Here is a 20,221-nt window from a genome sequence, read left to right as displayed (position 1 = left end):
GATTTTCCAGGTTTGAGACACTGCAAATTTCTATTTATACCCCCAGAACAGAGATGTCACTGTTGCTGTAAACCTAAACCTGCTGTAAGCAGCTTAATTGTTGTATTCAAGCTACATTGTTCTTTCTTGCCTATATTACTTGATTAATGTTATTGAGCAAGTATATATACTGAGTTGAAGCTGTGGATGTCTATGTTGAGAAGGATTTGAAGCTTATTAAGTCTTTGATTGACAAAAGCTGAGATTTAAGATTAAACTCTGATTTAGTTGCTGTGAGCTTGGACTTTGTTATATCTTGTTGTTTTAATTGTTCCTATAAACTGAGCAAGTGTATCTTATATATTGAAGTCTGTGGGTGCAAAGTTTGGGGTATTATTAAGGCCACATTATTGTTTTACCCTTGAAAGCTTAAAAGTTAGGGTTTGTTGAGACAAAGCCCTTTGTGATCAGAAATTGTTATTCCTAACTCTATTTATTGAATATATCTCTTGAGCAAGATTGTATGAAGATGTCAAGGCTGTGGTAACAAAAGAAGGGTCTATATTGAAGCTAATCACTGAAGTAACAGATTTACACTTGAAGAGGGTTAGTAACCTATCAAGCAGCCACTAGTGTTATATTTGTTGTTCATTGTTGTAAATTGGTGTGAGCAAGTCATTGTGTTGAGACAAGGCTGTGGGATCCTAGTATGAGTATCAGTTGAAGCTACATTGTGTTATTGAAGAAGTATCCATTGATTGCAGAAGAAAACAAGCTAGGGCTCTACTTTGTTCTATACTTAAGGCTATGTATTGAACTCCTACATTGTATGGCAGCTTAAGTGTATTGTATTCTGTGTATTTACACTTCATTGTTAATGGTAGTGAGGCTTTGATATCTCACCCCATTGTTGATTAAGCTATTGAGAGTTTTAGGGTCCAAGCAAGGTTGCTTAGAACAGGGGGAGTGCTTATGAGCATATTGGTGAGCTAGTGTGTGTGTATCGGTTGTGAAACCTAATGTCTATTCTTATACAAGGTGTGTGCAGAGAGTGAGACAGCTGAGTGTGTAACAAGATACATATAGCTAGTGGATGTTTTTATTGGCTGAGGCCAAGAACCAAGATTTTTTCCATTTGAAAGGGTTTTCCTTGTAAAGCTTGAGTTATGTGTTTGATTCATGTTTGTTCGGTTTTGTTTTCATTGAAGAAAAAGTATAATTAGACCAATTCACTCCCTCTTGATCTAACACAAATTAATTAAATGATAATCCAAAATTACTATAAACGAGTCTGTTCCCTCATTGATTACCAAACAAGATCGTTATTAACCCATTTCTTTTTCCCTCTCTTTTCGCCATGCGCAATACCAAACGGGTGGGTCGGTGGGATTTATTAACCCCATTTCATGTTGTACGATATATAATTAAATTCATTGCGATTACGAAACCAATTGAAGAGGAGGAGTCCGATTCTCAACAAACCGGGTGCGAAGAAGATGAAATCGAGACTCGGAGCTTCAATTTCTCCGCTATTCACTGGTAAGTCATACCGTAAAACCCTAAACCCTAGATTGATTTTCCCTCTAATTATGAACCTGGCATTTTAATCTGCTCAGCTCAACGTAAGAGAAGCAGCTTCAAATCCATTTCAAGCATACCAAAGTTCACTTTGTTCAACGTTGATGCCTACAGTAATAGGTAAAGTCTTAGTGCTCTTCCCTACTACAAGTCTCTATATGTGTGTTGATGAATCGGGGTTTTGGGCATAAAGATTCCACTGACCTTGGGAAGCTACTGATAAGCCTAGAGTTCTATTTTAGGGTTTTAATATTTAAATTTTGGTTTTAAAAAAGAAAAAAAGCTTCGATAAAAGCTTCATTGTTTGCTCATCTGTCTAAATAGAAGGAATGTGTGTTATATTTCCTTTTTTGATAAAAGGTTGACATATAAAACAATTTTACACAGTAGTAAAATATTTTTCATATAAAAACTTTTACATGTAAAATTTTTCCTTTTAGTGTTGTTTGGCTTGACTCAAAAAAAAAAAAAAGCAAAAAAAGAAATTTTTTTTTTTTAGGATAAAGAAGCATATGACAAAGATGAAAAAAACAATGAACTGAAATTTGTGATAGAGTACAAAGTGATTTCTGTCATCATCTATTTTCGGTTGAGTTTAACTGAAACAATTACACATACACATACTTTTATATCTTTATATACCTATATATATATGTATATGATAAACACCAAGATACTTCCGCACACACACACACACAGTTTTGAGAAATTCATGCAAAATGTAGAGGATAAATTGAAGTGGCAATCTGAATCTTGAATTTGCATTTTTTTGGTCTGATACTTCTTATAGTTGTAGCAATAGTATACAAGGACTTGAGAACGAGAGCTGGTAACTCCATGTGAAGGTTAGAAAAATGATATCGCATAGTGACATAAGAAGCCAAATGATACTTTAGGATGTCTTTGTTTGAGATGTGTAGGTAGGTAAAAGAGATATGACTCCTCTGTTAACGAAGATAAATCGATAAAATGACTTACCGATTTCATATCAGGAAGTCAATTTTGTTAAAAATGGGTAAAATATATTACTAGAAAAATGTTTTACGTGAACACTGAAACATAGAAAAATATTTTTCAGAAGATGTCATATGTTGAAATAAACGGAGGCTAAAAGAAAAAGGATTTTTTAGTTCCCAGTTCAGTTTTTGGTCATGAAAAATCTTGGACAATTTGAATTCTTTAAAACAAAGTAATGCCAATTCTAGGCATAGTTTGGCAAACTATACATTCATTCCTTTTCCTACATTATGCCAAAAACTTACCAAATTTATATGGAATTTTAGAGACCAATTCATCTGTATTTTCAAAATTTTGATTGATGGGGTAAGATATGGAACACTATGTTTGACAAGGAGTTAGCACAAAATCAGAGATGCAAACCTTTGGCGCCGCCCCCGCGGGGGTGTGGGGGGGGGTGGGTGGTGGGGGGAATTGGGTGGATAATTGAATCTACAATGATGTAATAAAATAGGCAAAAAGTAAAGACTTTGTAGATTATTCATTTTATAGAATACTGGTGTTCAGCTAGATTTTAACAAATGAAAATGCAAATATAAGTGCAATTACTCCAAGGCTAAGCAACAATATATCTAATTCAACCAAACAATCTCCTCAGTCCAAGCATACATCACATCCTCCTTTTGAATGTATATTATGATAATAATAAGAAATCTCATAGCATTTATAAATAGAACACTTGGAGTGCAAGTAGAGATTTAACAAATGAATATGTAAGAACAAGTTTAACTAGCAAAAGAAAAGAGAGATAATGGTAGAGAAATGCAAACACAAAGAATATCAAGTGGTAATGTGGTTCGGCACCCCGCCTATGTCCATACCCCAAGAGCATGTCTTGATTCCAGATCCACCATATCACTCCTTCAAAAGTCGAGAGGAAACCTTTATGAAGAACCAAGAGGGGGAGGGGGTGAATTGGTTCTTTGCAACTTTTAAAACCTTATACAGTGATACTATCCTTGATGTGTGTCACTAGTAGGTTTGTGAAGCAAAGAAAGCACTAAAAATATAAGTGTTTGATGAAAGTCCTTAGCAAGCTCTAATTGAATACAACTGTTTGACAAAATGCTCCAACCAAACAAACAAAAATTGCAAGACACCAAATATACAAGGTAAAATCCCTAATGTAGGGGAAATGTCCTCAAGATTGTGAAACCCATCTCAAAATTCACTATGAATGAAAAGAAGGATAAGGAAGAATAGACCTAGCCTCCCAAGAGGTCGCTGGAGTAGAAGACTCCGACGCCAAGGAAAGGAATGGAAGCTAAGCAGAGAGCATCTAGAGTGAGAAATAATGAGAGGTATTCATTTGGATATTTATATGATTGTTAGAACCTTTAGGATATGTTTGGGAGCAATTAAATCTGACTTTTCAAACATCGTCGAGCATATAGACGTCTACATGACTTTTTGAAAGAGTTCACTTGCAGTAAATAGTCACATAACGAAGGTATAGACCTCTATAAAACTATGTAGACGTCTATATGACTTCAATAGACCAACTTTGGAAGGCTATAACTTACTCGTTTTAAATCCAAATTAGGCAAAATTTGCCTCCAAATTGATAGTTTACTTTCCATTTAGAATAGTTTCACTTAAAAATTTCAACCACGCTAAAAGTTATGAACTTTTAAGTTTGAGGGGGTCAAGAAAGTAAGTAGACTGATTTGCTAATTTTGTGAAATATGAGGCCATTGGAATTAAAATGAGCTTTAAGTCATTCCACTAGCAACAATGACTTTATAGTATGGTTCAATTAAGTCCAAGGCCTATTACTTTTTTTTTGATAAGTAAGTCCAAGGCCTATTACTAAGAGTCTAGGGACCATTAAAATGGTGTGCATGAAATGCATTGGGTCCTAGAGTCCACTAAGTCAAGAGTTAAGTTCTTTAAAAGTTATGACAAGTTTAAATCAACTCAAAGTTAACTAAGGACTTCTAATGAATCAATTAATTTCATGGCATATTGCTATGCATCTAAGGACCATTTTTTTTATAAGTAAATATGTATAAGAAAGTGTTCAAAAGGGGGGCGCATCCTGGAAACTACACACAAGCCAAAGCCAAATAGGTCCTACGGACCTAAAGAACCCAAAAAATCAACTATCTCCTCTATAGATTTACAATTTCTCCCCATCACCCAACAAAAAAGAGAGTTAATAATAAGGAATTTCAAAGACCCAATGGAAGACTCCTCCCCATCAAGAGATATTCTATTCCGCTCCTTCCAAATAGACTACCAAACGCAAAAAGGTGCCACCCTCCAAAAAGCACGGGCGTGAAAATTACATATCTAAGGATCGTTATAAATTATATGCACAAATTGCACTGGGTGTTAGAGTCTACTAAGTCAAGGATTGAGCTTTCAAATCAACTTGTCAAGGATTGAGCTTTCAAATCAACTTACTTCAAAAATAACTTTACATTAAATTAAAACACTCACCTAAGTCTTGGTTTTCAATCTTTTGGGTTCCAGTATCATAAGGCTTGGATCCACTTCAACTTTGTCATTGATCTTTGATTTTTTTATCTTTGAGTTCCATGATCATGTGGCTTTATGAATTTGAATTTTGTTGTTAGTCCCTTTGAAGTTGAAGGCCTTTAATCTTGAATTACTTGAGTTTGTAAATAATCTGAAATTGATCAAGTAGAACATTTATTCCTCACCTTAGCAACTTTTATCATCAGAATTACCCAAATGTCCTTGGGATGAAACCTTGGGGTTAACAAAGAAGTTTCCAAAAACTGTTCAGTAAGTGTAATATTTAAATAAAAAAAATCTATTTAAATTATTTATTCCCGAAACAACTTCATGCATTCTAAACATTTTTTTTCATGAATCAAACTGTGTATCTGGCCTGTGAGATGGGGAGGCATGTGGAAACACATTGTTCTAGGACAAACAGGAAGGATGATAATGGATCATGCTTGAGGCCTTTAACACCTTTGAAATAGCCTTGGAATGCACCATTGAGAGAATGCATGATTGTGAACTTTAATTGATGAATTAGTTGACTCTTGTTACAAAATTTGTCCAACACTAAGTTCTAATCCTAACGCTAGGTTATGTGGCCATGAAAGCAGGGAAGGGTTGAATTTCATGGCTGCTTCCCTAAAACAACATGGTTTGGTATGGCATCTTTTTGTATTTTCACTTATTCTCATTTTATTATTCTTTTGTTATGCTTTACAATTAAGGTTGTGTGAGTACTTTCATTCTTGTGTTGACAAAAGCTTAACAGAAAACCCTTATTTGCACTTTTTAATTACGTTATGGGGTTTTTAAAACAACAAAGGGGTTAAAAACACAAAATTTGTCCAAAACACAATTTCATGGCTGCTTACCTAAAACAACATGGATTGGTATGGCTTCTTTTTGTATTTTCAGTTATTCTCCTTTTATTATTCTTTTGTTATGCTTTACAATTAAGGTTGTGTGAGTACTTTCATTCTTCTGTTGACAAAAGCTTAACAGAAAACCCTTATTTGCAGTTTTTGATTACTTTATGGGGTTTTTAAAACAACAAGGGGGTTAAAAGCACAATATTTATATTGCAGAGTTTTTTTTTTTTTTTTTTTTTTTTTTTTTTCCCTCTAATTAACCCATATCACATGGTATGCAGGTTTTATATGAGACAATGAGGAAAGGATTATCCAAAGAAGAAAAAAGAGAAACTAAAATTATTATCTTGCCACAAAGCATGATACTAAAATAATATTTTCAACAGATGTATCCATAACACATGTATATATGTATATCCGTGTGCGCATGTTTGTGTGGGGTGTGTGAGAAATTTAGAGAAGAGAATATATAAGCTAAATATATGATTCATTCTTTCTTTATCTGTGGACCCCACCCAAAAAAAAAAAATCAGAAATATACATGTATTGCCATTTTGACGACCATAGTTAGTTCGAATGGCATCTCCTGGCACCTCAAATGAGGAGGTATAGGGTTCTAGACCCAATTGGGATGCAATTTTGTTAAAACCTACCAGAAATGTTAATTCACACTTCAAATTCCCTGATGAAATTTGGAAATTTGAGTAGGTGCAAAACTCTTAAGATTATAATGATAATTTGTTCCGTATTTCAGCTTGTAAAGAAAATAGTTTTCTGTCTTGGCAAAAATAATATATTTGCCTTATGTCCAGAAGTTGAAGTTATCATCTGTCTTGCTTTAGTTGTATGTCTACCACCTTATAGAAGGGCGGTGAATGGTCCGAGGTCCAAGTCTCAAAGGTCATAACGCTGCACTTATTAAGAAAAAAAAAATGTTTTTGTTTTTTTGTTTAGCGATTCTTGATGACTTTATTTGAGCACATTGTTTCCAGAGTGTAATATGATCCGTTACTTGGGTCAATACAATAATCTATAGAAGTTGTAGTAAAAATAGGATTACTTTGGTGGACTTGGACAATGCTGGACTAATTATATCATAGATCAATTCTCAACAAGGAGTATCTCATATCAGAACATTGTCCAGCCTCCAGTTACAAGGAAATGAAAGCTTGAAGCGGTCAGTTCACAGTTCTGTTTACTTATCAAAAAAAGAAGACGATGAATTCTCAGAATTGGGTCCGCCTGTAGCCCATGGTGCCAAAGGATTGCTGAAATTGGTGACAGAAAAACCTGAAACTTTTAGGGTAAGCATACAGTGTGCTCTAGTATTGTATTTTATCTAATTAAGAGCATATTTAATGTCTTTTTCCTCATATTTTTTCTTAATTGACTTTTGACATTTTTATATATCTGCATGTAATCTGGAATAAAAGATGATTAATTCTTATATGCTGTGACTTTAATCTTCTTCTGAAGCAGAAATCTGATCCTGCCAGAAAACTTGCATCTGGGAGGTCTTTGAATGGAAAAAGTAGCACCAGCTGGGAGGACATTTTGGCAAGCAAAATTCGACCTTCACCAGCTCCTTGCTCAAGCCACGATGATGTTTCTAGCTACCCTAATAAGAATAAGAGTGCTTCTAACTTAAAAGGTTCGAGGTCTATTACTGTACAGAATGTACCTTCTTTAATCAAGCTTTCCCATCTGATAGAAGCAATTTCAATATTTGGAAAGATATCTAGTGCTTCCATGAGAAGTGTACCTAATGAACTCGACTGCTGCGATGTTGAATTTGAGGTAGATATTAATTTATTCATACTTTTAGAGTATTGTGTGTTTATGTGTGTAGAAGATAATTAGTAAGAATGTTTTTTGAATGTTTAGTGTGTAGAATCAAGCAGGAGAGCAGCTTCAGTGGGTGGCATTACGGTAAAGAGCTTTCAACTTCCAATTCATGCTCATCTTGATGCAGAAACTGTTACCATTAGAATTAAGAATATCAGCAGTGAAACTACGGTTCCTGCCATACACTCGAAGTGTGTTTCGATTGGTTCATTGGAGGGGTTGTCAAGGGCAAAAAACGATGCAGTAGATGCCTTCTATAGTGTGCAGCACGAGTTGGAGTCACAAAGCATACTTAAAAAGTAAGAGTCACTTACCTAGCATATTTGTTTTCTAGTGTCTTTGTTCTCTTTTCATGTTTGCCTCTCCATCAATACCTGTTCTCTGTTCTATTTTATTCAAAGATACTATAGCCACTAACATCTGGTGTAATTGGATTTCCAAACCTCATTCCTCTTGGATCTTCTAATGTTTCCACTTTTTTTCCATTTATTTGGCACCAAATGGTAAATATGAATATTAATAGAATACAGCCGAGGAATGGAAACTAGAAAGTGGGGTTATGGTTGTAAAGTCCATTTAATTGCTACATTTTCCTGCAGCTTCACAACACATTACATGGAACGGAAATGGGGAGGTGGGGGAGTATTCATCAACCAAATGTACTAGAAAGAAATTTAAAATGCCACGTGTCCAAGTAAATACACAATTTAAACAAGCTGGAATAATCTGGGAGAATTTATGTTGCCAAATCGCAAAAGAATTGGGATATGGCTATGTTGGTTGATATATGGGTGAAATCAATGAATTTTCTAATCTTTGGCCCACTCCACACAATTAATTGTGCAATTGTTTTTGTTAATCTATTACTTTTATCTTTATTTTTTATTGGTCCTTGCCCAGGAAACCAACAAGTAAGAAATCTGTTTAGCATTTTTAACTACAAATCCCTGGATGTTCTACACAAATTCATCAGATCGTGTCTATATTTAATTTAGATGCTTTCCATCGTCTTACATCTGAATTTATGACTTCCAATTTTTTTTTATAATTATCATATACCTATATGCTCAAAATGCATAGATGAGGGAGCATGCGGTACTTTGAGCTGAATTCATTTTCTTTTTCCGTATTGTTAGGTTGAATGGTACAGTCATTAATGACTGCCGATGGTCTGCAAACTTACTACCAAGTGAGTCCTCTCCTTTAGTGATGACCGACTCTGAGGATGCTAAATGTGATATAGGATTGCAGATCAGCACCCGTCTAGCCGAATTGAAAGAGGAAATATGTATGAAGAAAATTTACTTTGAAGATTTAGAGTCTCTGCATGCGGCCATAATGCACCTCGAAGATCACCATGCAGTCAGCGATACGTCTTCTATTGATTGAGTTGAGATCTGTGGCATTTTAATGTTTTATTTCAGTTTGAAGGCGCATCACTAGACTACATTGCATGGATGATGAAATTTTTTAGAAAGTGGTGCATGTTTGGACAGGATGGCTGATTTTGCAACGAGCAAGAGGTATGAAAGGCTTGTGCTGATCCAGCATGATTTGAAAAAGATTACTCATTACTTCGTAGCGAAAACGAAATGTTCTCCGATTACGCAAAAGCTTGAATGTGAATTCAAACATGTTCCATATATGAACCCTCTAAACTGGTGTTCACAAGGATATTTTTTTTATTGGGGCGATGGTCCAGCTTGAATAGATTGTTATTTGTTAAGAGAGGACTATTGTTAGCTATTATAGGGCCCATTTGGCAACCGCAGTTACTTTATGTTTTTGCTTTGACCCGAAACAAAAATAATGTTTTCGCTTTAGAGTGTTTAACATTATTTCGAAATTTGGTTACGTAAATTTGTTACAAGACTTTTGGAAGTAAAAACGTGAAAGCATGTTTGGTAAAAAATGTCGCAAGTTTGAAAAATTAAATAGTTAGTTAAAAATATTAATTTAGAATTTTTTTTTTTTTGAACAGTATTTTGTTACCATGCGAAAGTAAACAAAAATATCATTTTGATACTTTCGATTTTAGCTTCAATTTTGGAAACACTTTGATATTATTTAAAAGACGACAGACAAACGTTATCAAATATGTTTAGTATTTTTATTTTGTTATAGTATACTTATAAAACTAAATGGGCTAACTAACTATGATGTGTCCTACGTCTGTCTTTTTTCATTTTACTCTGAAGTTCAAATTGTGAATGGGCTGCACATCCAATATGAGATTCTGTAGGGTATATTATTTGTTGACAAGACTAGAAGTTTAAAGCCAAATTGGAGGCTTGAAAAGAAGCTTTAGAACTAAAAAGTTATTAAGTTTCTGGTTCTGAAAGTGAGGCCGCTTTAGAACTAAAAAGTTATCAAGTTTATGGTCTCAAAGTGAGTTCAGGACTTTAAGTCTTAGTGGAGACATACGTGTGTGAGTACTAAGAAGAAGAAGAAGAAAAAAAAAAAAAAAAATGTTTAAGATAAGTGGAAATAGAAATAAATCTATGGATTGTAATTTTAGTAAATTTAGAAAGACAAATGAGAATGTAATGAAGGTTTAAGAATCAAGTGGTAGAAAGAAAAGAAAAAAAATAGAGAACATTTTTCTTTATTTAGGTTCAATTATTTATAACTTGTAGAAATTGGAGATAATGTTAATTATAGAATCAAGGTAGGATGGGAGTTAACAGACGAGTGCATTTAGTATATTATGTGATAGGTGTATCATCTTACAATTTTATTTTTATTTATTTTTTTCTTTTCATTGACAAGAAACACACTCACTTTTTTCTCTCACGGAGACTTGAATCACTTGAACTCTCGACTTTCTTTTTGGAAGACGAGAAAGTTCCATCAGGCTACAAGGTCCTTGGTATCCTTTTACAATTGAACGGATTTTATCGAACAGATATTAAATTTGTCATACTTTATGGTACATTTTAGGAAACAACATTTGGAAAATGGCAGAAATACGTATATTGAAATAGATGTCCGGTAAAACTAGAAGGCATAGAGTTAGAAATAATCATGTAAATATATATATATATATAGTTAAGATGTTTTGCACTTGTGTAAAGAAGACTTTTAAGTGCCCTCGTTTGGTAAAAAAAAAAAATTGCTACTCTCGAAAAAAAAACACTTCCAGAGTTGCATTCTTGGTATTAGAGGGTTTTGCATTAAAAAGACGTCAAATTTCGTAAAGGAACAAGTAATTGGTTAGAATTTTGGGCATAAAGATGGTTTATCATCTTGAACGAGCTGAAGTTAATTTAATAGGTCATAATGTAACTCAAAAAGGGAAGTTAATGAACTATATTTGATTTATGAGTTAGAGTTAGCAGAGTAAATTATCCAAGCTTTACTTTGTTTTGCAATAAAAGATTGTCATTTGATGCAATACTCGTTACCTTAAAGTGTAATTTAAGTTGTTCTCACACTCTGCACAAATTAACGTTTTAAAAATAAATTTTTATTTAATTTACAAATTTAATTTTGTCAATCATCGTATTCAATTTTAAAATCTTTAAATTCATATTGATTTTTCATTCCCGAATGATAGATGATAACATGCCACGAGAATGAAAACTGCTGGAAAGGTGCAAAATTAAAAAGGAATATATAATATTAGGAAAAAATAAAAGATCCTTGTAATTTTTTGGTAAACCTCATATTAATTGGGTTGTGAAATAACACAATTGACCTTTCTATCTAATATTAAATTAAAATACTGATAATAATAATTTTAAAATTATAAGTTTAAACTTGGTCTTGTCTATTCCAATTGAAAGCAAGCACTCGCTAAATTAAATTTCATTTAGAATGGACCCATGAATGTTAAATTCATAATTTTAAAACAAGAATTATAATATTTTAATTTAACACTAACTAGTAAGATCAATGTTATCATTTCACAATTCATATAACATAAATATGAAATAACATTATAAATATTTTTTAGTTCGGAGGTTATTTGATTTTGTTGGGGTTATATGTATATATTTTTTATACTACAAAGGGGATTTATGATTTTACCCCGTGATAATAAATATAATGATATGCAGAGGTACAAGTGCTCTGTAAAATGCTTCCGGTACGAAGAAATAATAATTTTTCTTATTTTCGCTTTTTGTGACTTATAGTACAACCGTTTTACTACACCGGTGAGAATTTACATTATCTTACTGTATATGTATATGTGGCATAATCTTGTTATGACACATCATTTTTATTGTCAATTTAAAAAAATAAATAATAATAATAATAATAATAATAATAAAGAATAGAAATCAGATGGGGCTCATTATTCCTTTATTTATTTATTTATTTTTGTCCCGACAAAAAACACAGCACTACATAAAAAGAGTACATATGTCATTCCTTGCCAAAGCAAGGCTTTGATCCAGGCAACATACAATAAACCTAATAGAAATACAAATAAGCACACCCCACTTCATAACATGTCCTTAGATTGACAATGAGCCAGTTTAGGTTGAGAGCTGGGGGCCATGTTAGCATCAAGCCCAAATTGCAACCCAATAAGCATCGCTTGTCTTCCATGCACAATTCAAAAAATTCATTTACCAAAAGCTTGCCCGTCTTAGAAAGGATTCTTATAACATCCATCCGTGGTCCAAACTCCATGGCATCGAAGGAGGCATATCATTGCCAAGCGGGGCACCGCCATGGAAACCCAGAGAGAGGAAACACTAGAATGGAAAGAAAAAAAGAAAGCCCAGCATAGATAGCACGAAACAAAATAGCACAGATAACAATTTAGCACTAAAAAGGTAAACAAAACAAATGTAAGAAATCGAGCTCTATATAGGTAAAATGATGTAAAAACGGTGTAACCACGCCGGTAAACCAATTCGAGCTCATATAGGTAAAACGAGGACAATAGTAGAAAGCATGGAGCCCAAAACAGAGAAATTGGGACCAGAAAAGAATGAAATAACAAACATGAAGTCCTAATTTGATACAGGCCACACCCAAATATGTATATAGCAATCCTGTAATGTTTCCAATTTTTGCAATTTTTCATTTACTGGAATTTTCAATTTTTTTGAGGGTATTTTCGTCTTTTCTCATTTTGCGTGCCGGATACTGTAAGGTGTGCCTGCTGTGTCTGAGAGTTGGTTGGGGCATTTCCTTAAGTTCAGGACTCTTGAAAATGTATCGATTGCCATTTCGATATTTTTCTGTTTTTCGGGCCGCGAGGTCCCTGGTGGGACCCATTATCGAAGTTGTTGAGCACGGAAATTTTATTTTGGGTTCATTGCATATCTTGCATAATTATTTTGTTCACAATTACACGAGTATATAATTAAATGTGTGGTGGTTAGTATATATATATATACACACACACTAGGAACAGGCACGTGCGATGCACGTGATTAATGCTTAATAACTTATAGAATTTTTGTTTTCATATATATTTTTTAAGCTTGTAACAATAAATCTTACAAAAAATTGTAACTCTTTTTATATTAATTTATAAATATATTTTTTATACTAATAAATAAATACTGAAATATTTTGAAATTGATAAAGTAGACAATGGGGTAGAATTTTAGAGAAATTAATTTATTTTCTGTAAAAATATTTATAATAATAGAGAAATACAGGTTATATGTGATAGAGTTTTATAGAAAATAAAATAATTAATTTGTGATAGAGTTTTATAGAAATTATTTTATTTTGTTTAAATATATTCTTGTCAAATTAGATTTTATTTTATTAAAAAACTCATAATAAAAAGATAAAGTGATAGAGTTCAATAAAACCGTATAGATACTGAAACTCTTTATACATTTAATATTAATAAATAAATACTGAAACTCTTTATACATTTAAAAACTCTTTTTATATCAATACTGAAACTCTTTGGCAGAGCTTCTTTGAATTTCTCTCTGAAATTCTAGATTTCTAAAGTTCTTAATTTTTGTACCCTTCCTCCTTCCTTCATGCCTCTATTTATAGGCTTTTTGGATTAAAAGGATGATGATATGTGTTCTCTCCTGATAATGACAAAATCATAATTGGGTCGGGCCGGTTATATTATGATAATTAATAATAAATTATAACTATTCTTTGTATATCAATTAATAAATATTTTATTGTGATTGATTTTATTAGGTAATTTTTAGAGTTTTAAAGAAACTATTTTTATAAAAACCTAGTAAATTTATGGTAGAGTTTGGGTAATTTGTGGTAGAGATTTATAGAAACTCTTTAAATATATACTTGTCTAATGTGATAGAGTTTTATTGATAAATTATTATTATTTTAAATATATATATCCTTGTCTAATTAGATTTTATTTTATTAGAAAACTCATAATAAATAGATAAATTGGTAATTTGTATTAGAGTTTTATATAAATATTTTAAAAAATTATTATTATATTTTTTAAAAATATATCTTTGTCTAATTAGATTTCCATTTATTAAAAAACTCAAAATAAATAGATAAATACAGGTTATATGTGATAGAGTTTTATAGAAAATAAAATAGCTTATTTGTGGTAGAGTTTATAGAAATTATTTTATTTTGTTTAAATATATTTTTGTCTAATTTGATTAATAAAATAAAAAAACTCCTAATAAATAGATAATGTGATAGAATTTTATAGAAAATAAAATAGCTAATTTTTGGTAGTTTTTTTTAAATTTTTTTTATTTTCTTTAAATATATTCTTTGTTTAATTGTATTTTTTTTATTAAAAAAACACACAATAAATAGATAAATAGGTGACACGTGTTAGAGTTTTATAGAAAATATTTAAAAAACTCTTTTTATACGAATTAGTAAATATTTTAATATATTAATAATTTTTGTCTAAATAGATTACCTTTTATTAAAAAAAACTCATAATAAAAGGTAATTTGTGGTACAGTTTTAGAAAAATTATTATTTTTTATATCAATTAAAAAATATTTTTATATATATTAGTAATTTGTGTTAGAGTTTAATAGAAATTCTTTTAAAAACTCTTTTTATATCAATTAATAAATATTTTTTATATTAATAATTCTTGTCTAATTAGATTTCCTTTTATTAAAGAACTCATAATAAATAGATAAATAGGTAATTTGTGTTAGAGTTTTATAGAAACTTGATGAGCGCTGAAAAGTGCGCATTTAAACCCTTTAAACTTAGGTATTCTAGGACTTTATCTGTCTTACTTTCCCGTTTTAGATTGATTTTGTATTATTTTCATTTTCAGGTACTTATCCCCAAAATAAGCCAACTCAGCTAAATAAGAGCATAATTGAAGTAATCTTGAGATGAATCGAAGAAAGGAGCAAAGTGGGAGCAAAAGAAAGCAAGTGGTGGAAATTCAGTAAGTTCGATCGATCTCAGGAAATATTCGATCGATCGAAAGTTCATCAATCTAGACATTTTAAGATGGATCCAAGCTACTTTGTCCTTATCCAAAGATCTCACAAAGTTCGATCGATCCAACTTTCTTCCGATCGATCGAAAAGATTCCATCTTATCCAGTTGTACCACCCTACCTACCACTTTTGTCTCATTCCCCAAAATATCTCAAATTTGTCTTTATCCAAAAAGGCACTGCCATAGAAGATCGATCCAGCTTAAGTTCGATAGATCTCAGCCATGTTTGATCGATCTCACCACAAGTTTGATAGATTGAACTTCCCCAAGTGCAAGAAAATCCAATTTCCAGCTCATTAAAAGTTGTCTCATATCCAATCATTGGGAGGAATATTGGTGTACGAGCCCAGGTCATTGGGGGTGATATTTAACCTACTTATATAAGGAATATGAGCCAATATACTGAGAGGGACACATACATACACTAGAGACACAATTGATATATTCATATTCTTAGTAAGGATGAAAAGAAGAGAGGAGGGTAGAGACACAAGCTTGGAGTTCTTCTATTAACCAAGAAGAGGAGCAATTTCTACCATGGAGTTAGTCCTTAAGGGTTAGAAGACACCATCCATGAGTGGCTAGACATCCTCTTGGGGCTAGAGTTAGCCCTAAGCATGCTTCCTACATCTTGATTTATGTATTTTTTAGGAGATTTGTATTGTGATACATGTTTTGACATATTTATATACATAGATCTTGTTTATTCAATGATTTATGTGGTTTAATACTTCCAATTGATCATTTCATTCTATCCATGTGTTTATGTATGCTAGAATAGATGTTCATGTGTTTGACTCTAGATTTTGTGTTATTAATGCATATCTATGTGTATTGATGCTATGGATCTAGAGGTTGTCAAGACATAGTGCTTAATAAAATACTCTTGTGGTTTATTTGATGGTTCATACTCATTTCTTGATGGATTGTGCCTCTCCCTTAGTTTAATTAGTTTAATTTCATGTCATTAGCTTAATTGTAGTGTAGTTGTAGTTTAGATGTTAAATGGGAGGACAATCCATGCTTGTTGTTTGATGTTCCATACTTATGAAAACAAGTAACATATGTCTCTAACCTTGTGATGTGTTTGGATTATGAGCTTAAAGAAAGGATTAATGGCTTAGTTTGATATATTGTGCTATCTACCATGTTGCTTAGACAATATATACTTAATTAGTCATCCATGCTTGTTGAAACAACCACACACACACACTAATGTTGCAATACATGTTTTCCCCCTTATTAATCATTCATTAAGGGTGTAGAAAAGTTATGCTTAGTGGTGATCTCTAAACCCCAAGGTCTCTCTCTCTTATTTTCTCTCTATTACATTTAATTGTTTACTTTAGTTCAAATTGCATCTTAGTATAATTTAATCACCAACCAATCTTTTGATCACTCGACCTACTAACCCTAATCTCGATTCCACAACCTAATATGACCCACCAATCCTTTGGGATGATCCCTACTCGCCCAAACTATATTTTTAATGAAAGGTAGTGTGATACCCTTCGGATCTGAGACACGGGTTGATCAGGCTCAGGCCCAAACCCGAGGGAAATATCAACCAATTAAAGTATTTTAAAGCGAACACAGAATATAAAGATGTAAGAATTAAAATTACAAAGCTGAAAGAATTAAGAAATATAAAATCCTCCAAATAAAACTGAATAATAATACTCCAAATCCAAAACCTCCATGAGTACAACTTGGGAATCCATCTAGTGGACCCCTAAATAAAAATGTCAACTGAACTGGAAAATAAAACTAAGCTAGATCATAAAGAGAATTCCTACGTAATCCGATGAATGAGAAATTGTCCTCAATCAGCACGATCAAGCTCTAAGGCTGGAACCGTCCTGTACCTGAAAAGAATAAAGGAGTGGGTCAGGCCCACGAACAAGTTTTAATCTAACTGCAATCCATACAATGACCTGATACGCAGATACACCCTAGATACCCTCACAATAGCTATCTAGTCCATACGTGTATATATATATATATATATATATATATATATATATATATATATATATATATATATATATATATATATCCACACTAGGGACATTCATTGGACTCTAATAGGGGTCTTAACCTGAATAGAAGGCAACATGTGAAAATGCACCCAAATGTGGGCATGAGTACCTAAACCTAACAGGGTACACCTACCTACTATATCCAGCTACGCATCCACTGCACATATGCACCCTAACCAACGAACCTGAGACTCAAGCTCATTTCGTGGTACCATAATCATATATCTAAAATCCGTCTGAATCTAGAGTATGTCATTCAATTATTCATTGGGGAGACATACAAAATACAGTCCAGATAGTCATTCAACTTATTCAGCTGATATGACTTGACAACAACCAATTAATCTAGGAAGTCATTCAACTTAGTCAGTTGATCTGACTTCTACACAATTTAGGATTCAACAGTTTACAATCCATTCCATTAATCCGATAGGTTAGGTCTTAGCATTTTGAAGCCAAGCCGTCCCTAGTGTGCCACCGTCCCATACCGGTGCACACAATCCTCCATATCCATGTAAATTATAATAAATAAATCATACTGAGTAATTTACAGTCCAAGCTAACATCCAAATAATTGCAGAGATAATATTTAAAATTCTAGCAATTAAAATCCAATGGTAATCCAATTAATTGCAGAAAAGTTTAATATTTCGACAATTAATCATCCCAACGCATGTATAGATCAAAGTAAATCCGTAGATGGTAATTTACGGTTCAAACTAATATCCAAATAATTGTAGAGATGATTATTAATATCCTAGCAATTAAAATCCAACGGTAGTCCAATTAATTGCAGAAAAAGTTTAATAATTCGACAATTAACATCCCAATGCATGTATAAATCAAAATAAATATACAGAGGACCCTACCATGCATTTAAAATAGGTTTTATAAACATCCTACTTCCCATTATATTGCTAAAATTTAACTAAGCAATTAATCCATCTTTCATCCGTTAACAGTGTATATATTTACACTAATTTGATACTGTTTATTCTAAGTAATTAGAACTGAGTTCTAATTAATTTTAGGTCTTAGTAATACCCAAAACCATCTTCCTAATCACCCTGTACAGTCCCAGATTTATGAAAATATTCTCCATGCTCCAACAGTATCAAAACAGTTCGTTAAAAAAAAAAAAAAAAAAAATCAGTATGTAAAATGGAGGAGGGAGCCTGCTCCAAACCTTGGGAGCAGGCTCTTATAGCCTAGAGCCGGCTCCTAGGTCGTTGAAGCCGGCTCTACATAGGTAGGAGCCGGCTCCCATTTTATGGAGCCGGCTCTCACTTCCTCTGAGAGCGTCCGGCCTCATTCTGCTTCGTTTCAGCTCATCATCTCCGTCTCCGCCCACTCCAACCTTACTGTGCTTCCTCTATATTGAAATTACAGACCATGAATTCCATCTAGAATTAATTTAGACCTTGGTTTGATGCAGTAAGATTCAAAATAATATTAAAACAGTGGCCCATTTTATGCCAAAACAAAAACGATACAAACTATACATGTCAGAATGATTTCAAATTAAATTTCACCAATAACAAATAATTAAGTATAACAAATAATGGTCATGCATAGTTCAATTAATGTCCAATTAATCCCCTAGAGGCTATCTAAGTGCACAGAACACAAGCTAATGGGAAGGAGAAAGAAAAGAACTTTCCTTTGAGTTTCAGATTTGAAACTCTAATTCCACAGTTTCTGTATGATACGTTTGTATCCTAAATTGCAAGTCTACTCCTCCAATGCTTTGGTTCAAACCCAGAAACAACCCCGTGCCTTCCTCTTTGAACTACTTTATTAATCACCCAAGGTTACTCTATGTCTTTCTCTAATCCTTCTCTCTGTTTCTCTCTGCCTCTCACTCTGGGAACAAGGTTTTGTTTTCAACCCTAAGCAAAACGTATACATGCATATATATAGACTTATAAACCCTCAACCCTAATTCCAATTCTAATCCAAGAATGAAACTAACTAAATCATAAGTCGGCTACACCTTGAAACCTAAAATCCTAAGGCACACTAAAGGAAATAATTACACAATGAATTAATTAAATTAATTAATTAAATAAGTACAGTAATTAAAACAGGTAAGTAATCCAAGTTACACATTATTTAGCACTTAATGTAATTTAAATAATTAATTAAATCCAATAATTCAATTAAATAAAAAAGAATACAATTAAATCAAATAAGCCAATTAATTCAAATAATTAATTAAATCCAACTAAAATAATTAACTCAATCAATTACATCAAGTAAGTAATTAAATCAAATAACAAACCAATTAATTAAAATTAAAAAAAAATGCAATTAAATACCAGATATATCCTTTTAAAATTAGGGGTATTACATTCTTTTCCCCTAACAAAAGGAATTCTGTCCTCGGAATTCGCTCTTACCTTATTCCAATATTTCAGGAAACTGCGAGCGAATGACATCCTCTCGTTCCCAAGTGGACTCAGCCTCATTGTGATGACTCCACTGAATATGCACTAAAGGAATAACCTTATTACAAAGGATTTGATCCCGGCGGTCGACAATACGACACGGTGGCTCCAAATAAGTTGCATCCGGCTGCAACTCAATCTCCCCAACATCGATGTGCTGATATCAATCCTCATCTCGCAGAAATTTCCACAACATGGAAACATGAAACACGTTGTGTACGCGATCCAAATTATCCAGAAGTGCCAATCGATAAGCAACAGCTCCAACTCGATCCGTAATCATGAACGGACCGACAAACCGCGGAGACAACTTCCCTTTCTTCCCAAAGTGCATGACACCCTGCATAGGAGACACTTTGAGAAGAACCTGATCCCCAACATGAAACTCCAAAGCAAGTGTGGGACGATCCACATAACTCTTCTGCCGACTCTGGCCAGTGCGCATGTGATCCCTAATAAGAACAATCTTCTCAGAAGTATCCTTGATGAACTCAGGACCCAAGAATTTGCTCTCACCCACCTCCATCCAACAAACAGGCGATTGATACGGTCGGTCGTATAACGCCTCAAATGGTGCCAT

The 20,221-nt window shown here is 32.9% G+C and overlaps 1 protein-coding gene across 1 annotated transcript; it reads left to right on the top strand.

The window, feature by feature from the left end:
• Positions 1–1,281: 1,281 nt before the first annotated feature.
• Positions 1,282–9,859, top strand: LOC132306147 (uncharacterized). Its single transcript, XM_059803402.1, has 6 exons — positions 1,282–1,518; positions 1,596–1,677; positions 7,060–7,219; positions 7,395–7,712; positions 7,800–8,059; positions 8,897–9,859. The coding sequence occupies exons 1-6, from the start codon at positions 1,476–1,478 to the stop codon at positions 9,147–9,149; spliced, it is 1,116 nt and encodes a 371-aa protein (XP_059659385.1). The 5' UTR covers positions 1,282–1,475; the 3' UTR covers positions 9,150–9,859.
• Positions 9,860–20,221: the final 10,362 nt, after the last annotated feature.

Source organism: Cornus florida, unplaced genomic scaffold (assembly GCF_030987335.1).
Source record: "Cornus florida cultivar Cherokee Brave unplaced genomic scaffold, ASM3098733v1 CherokeeBrave_3.0.0_Hap2_Chr05, whole genome shotgun sequence".
Classification (NCBI taxonomy): domain Eukaryota; kingdom Viridiplantae; phylum Streptophyta; class Magnoliopsida; order Cornales; family Cornaceae; genus Cornus; species Cornus florida.
Note: the sequence above shows the minus strand (reverse complement) of the source record. Positions and strands in the feature narration are given on the sequence as shown.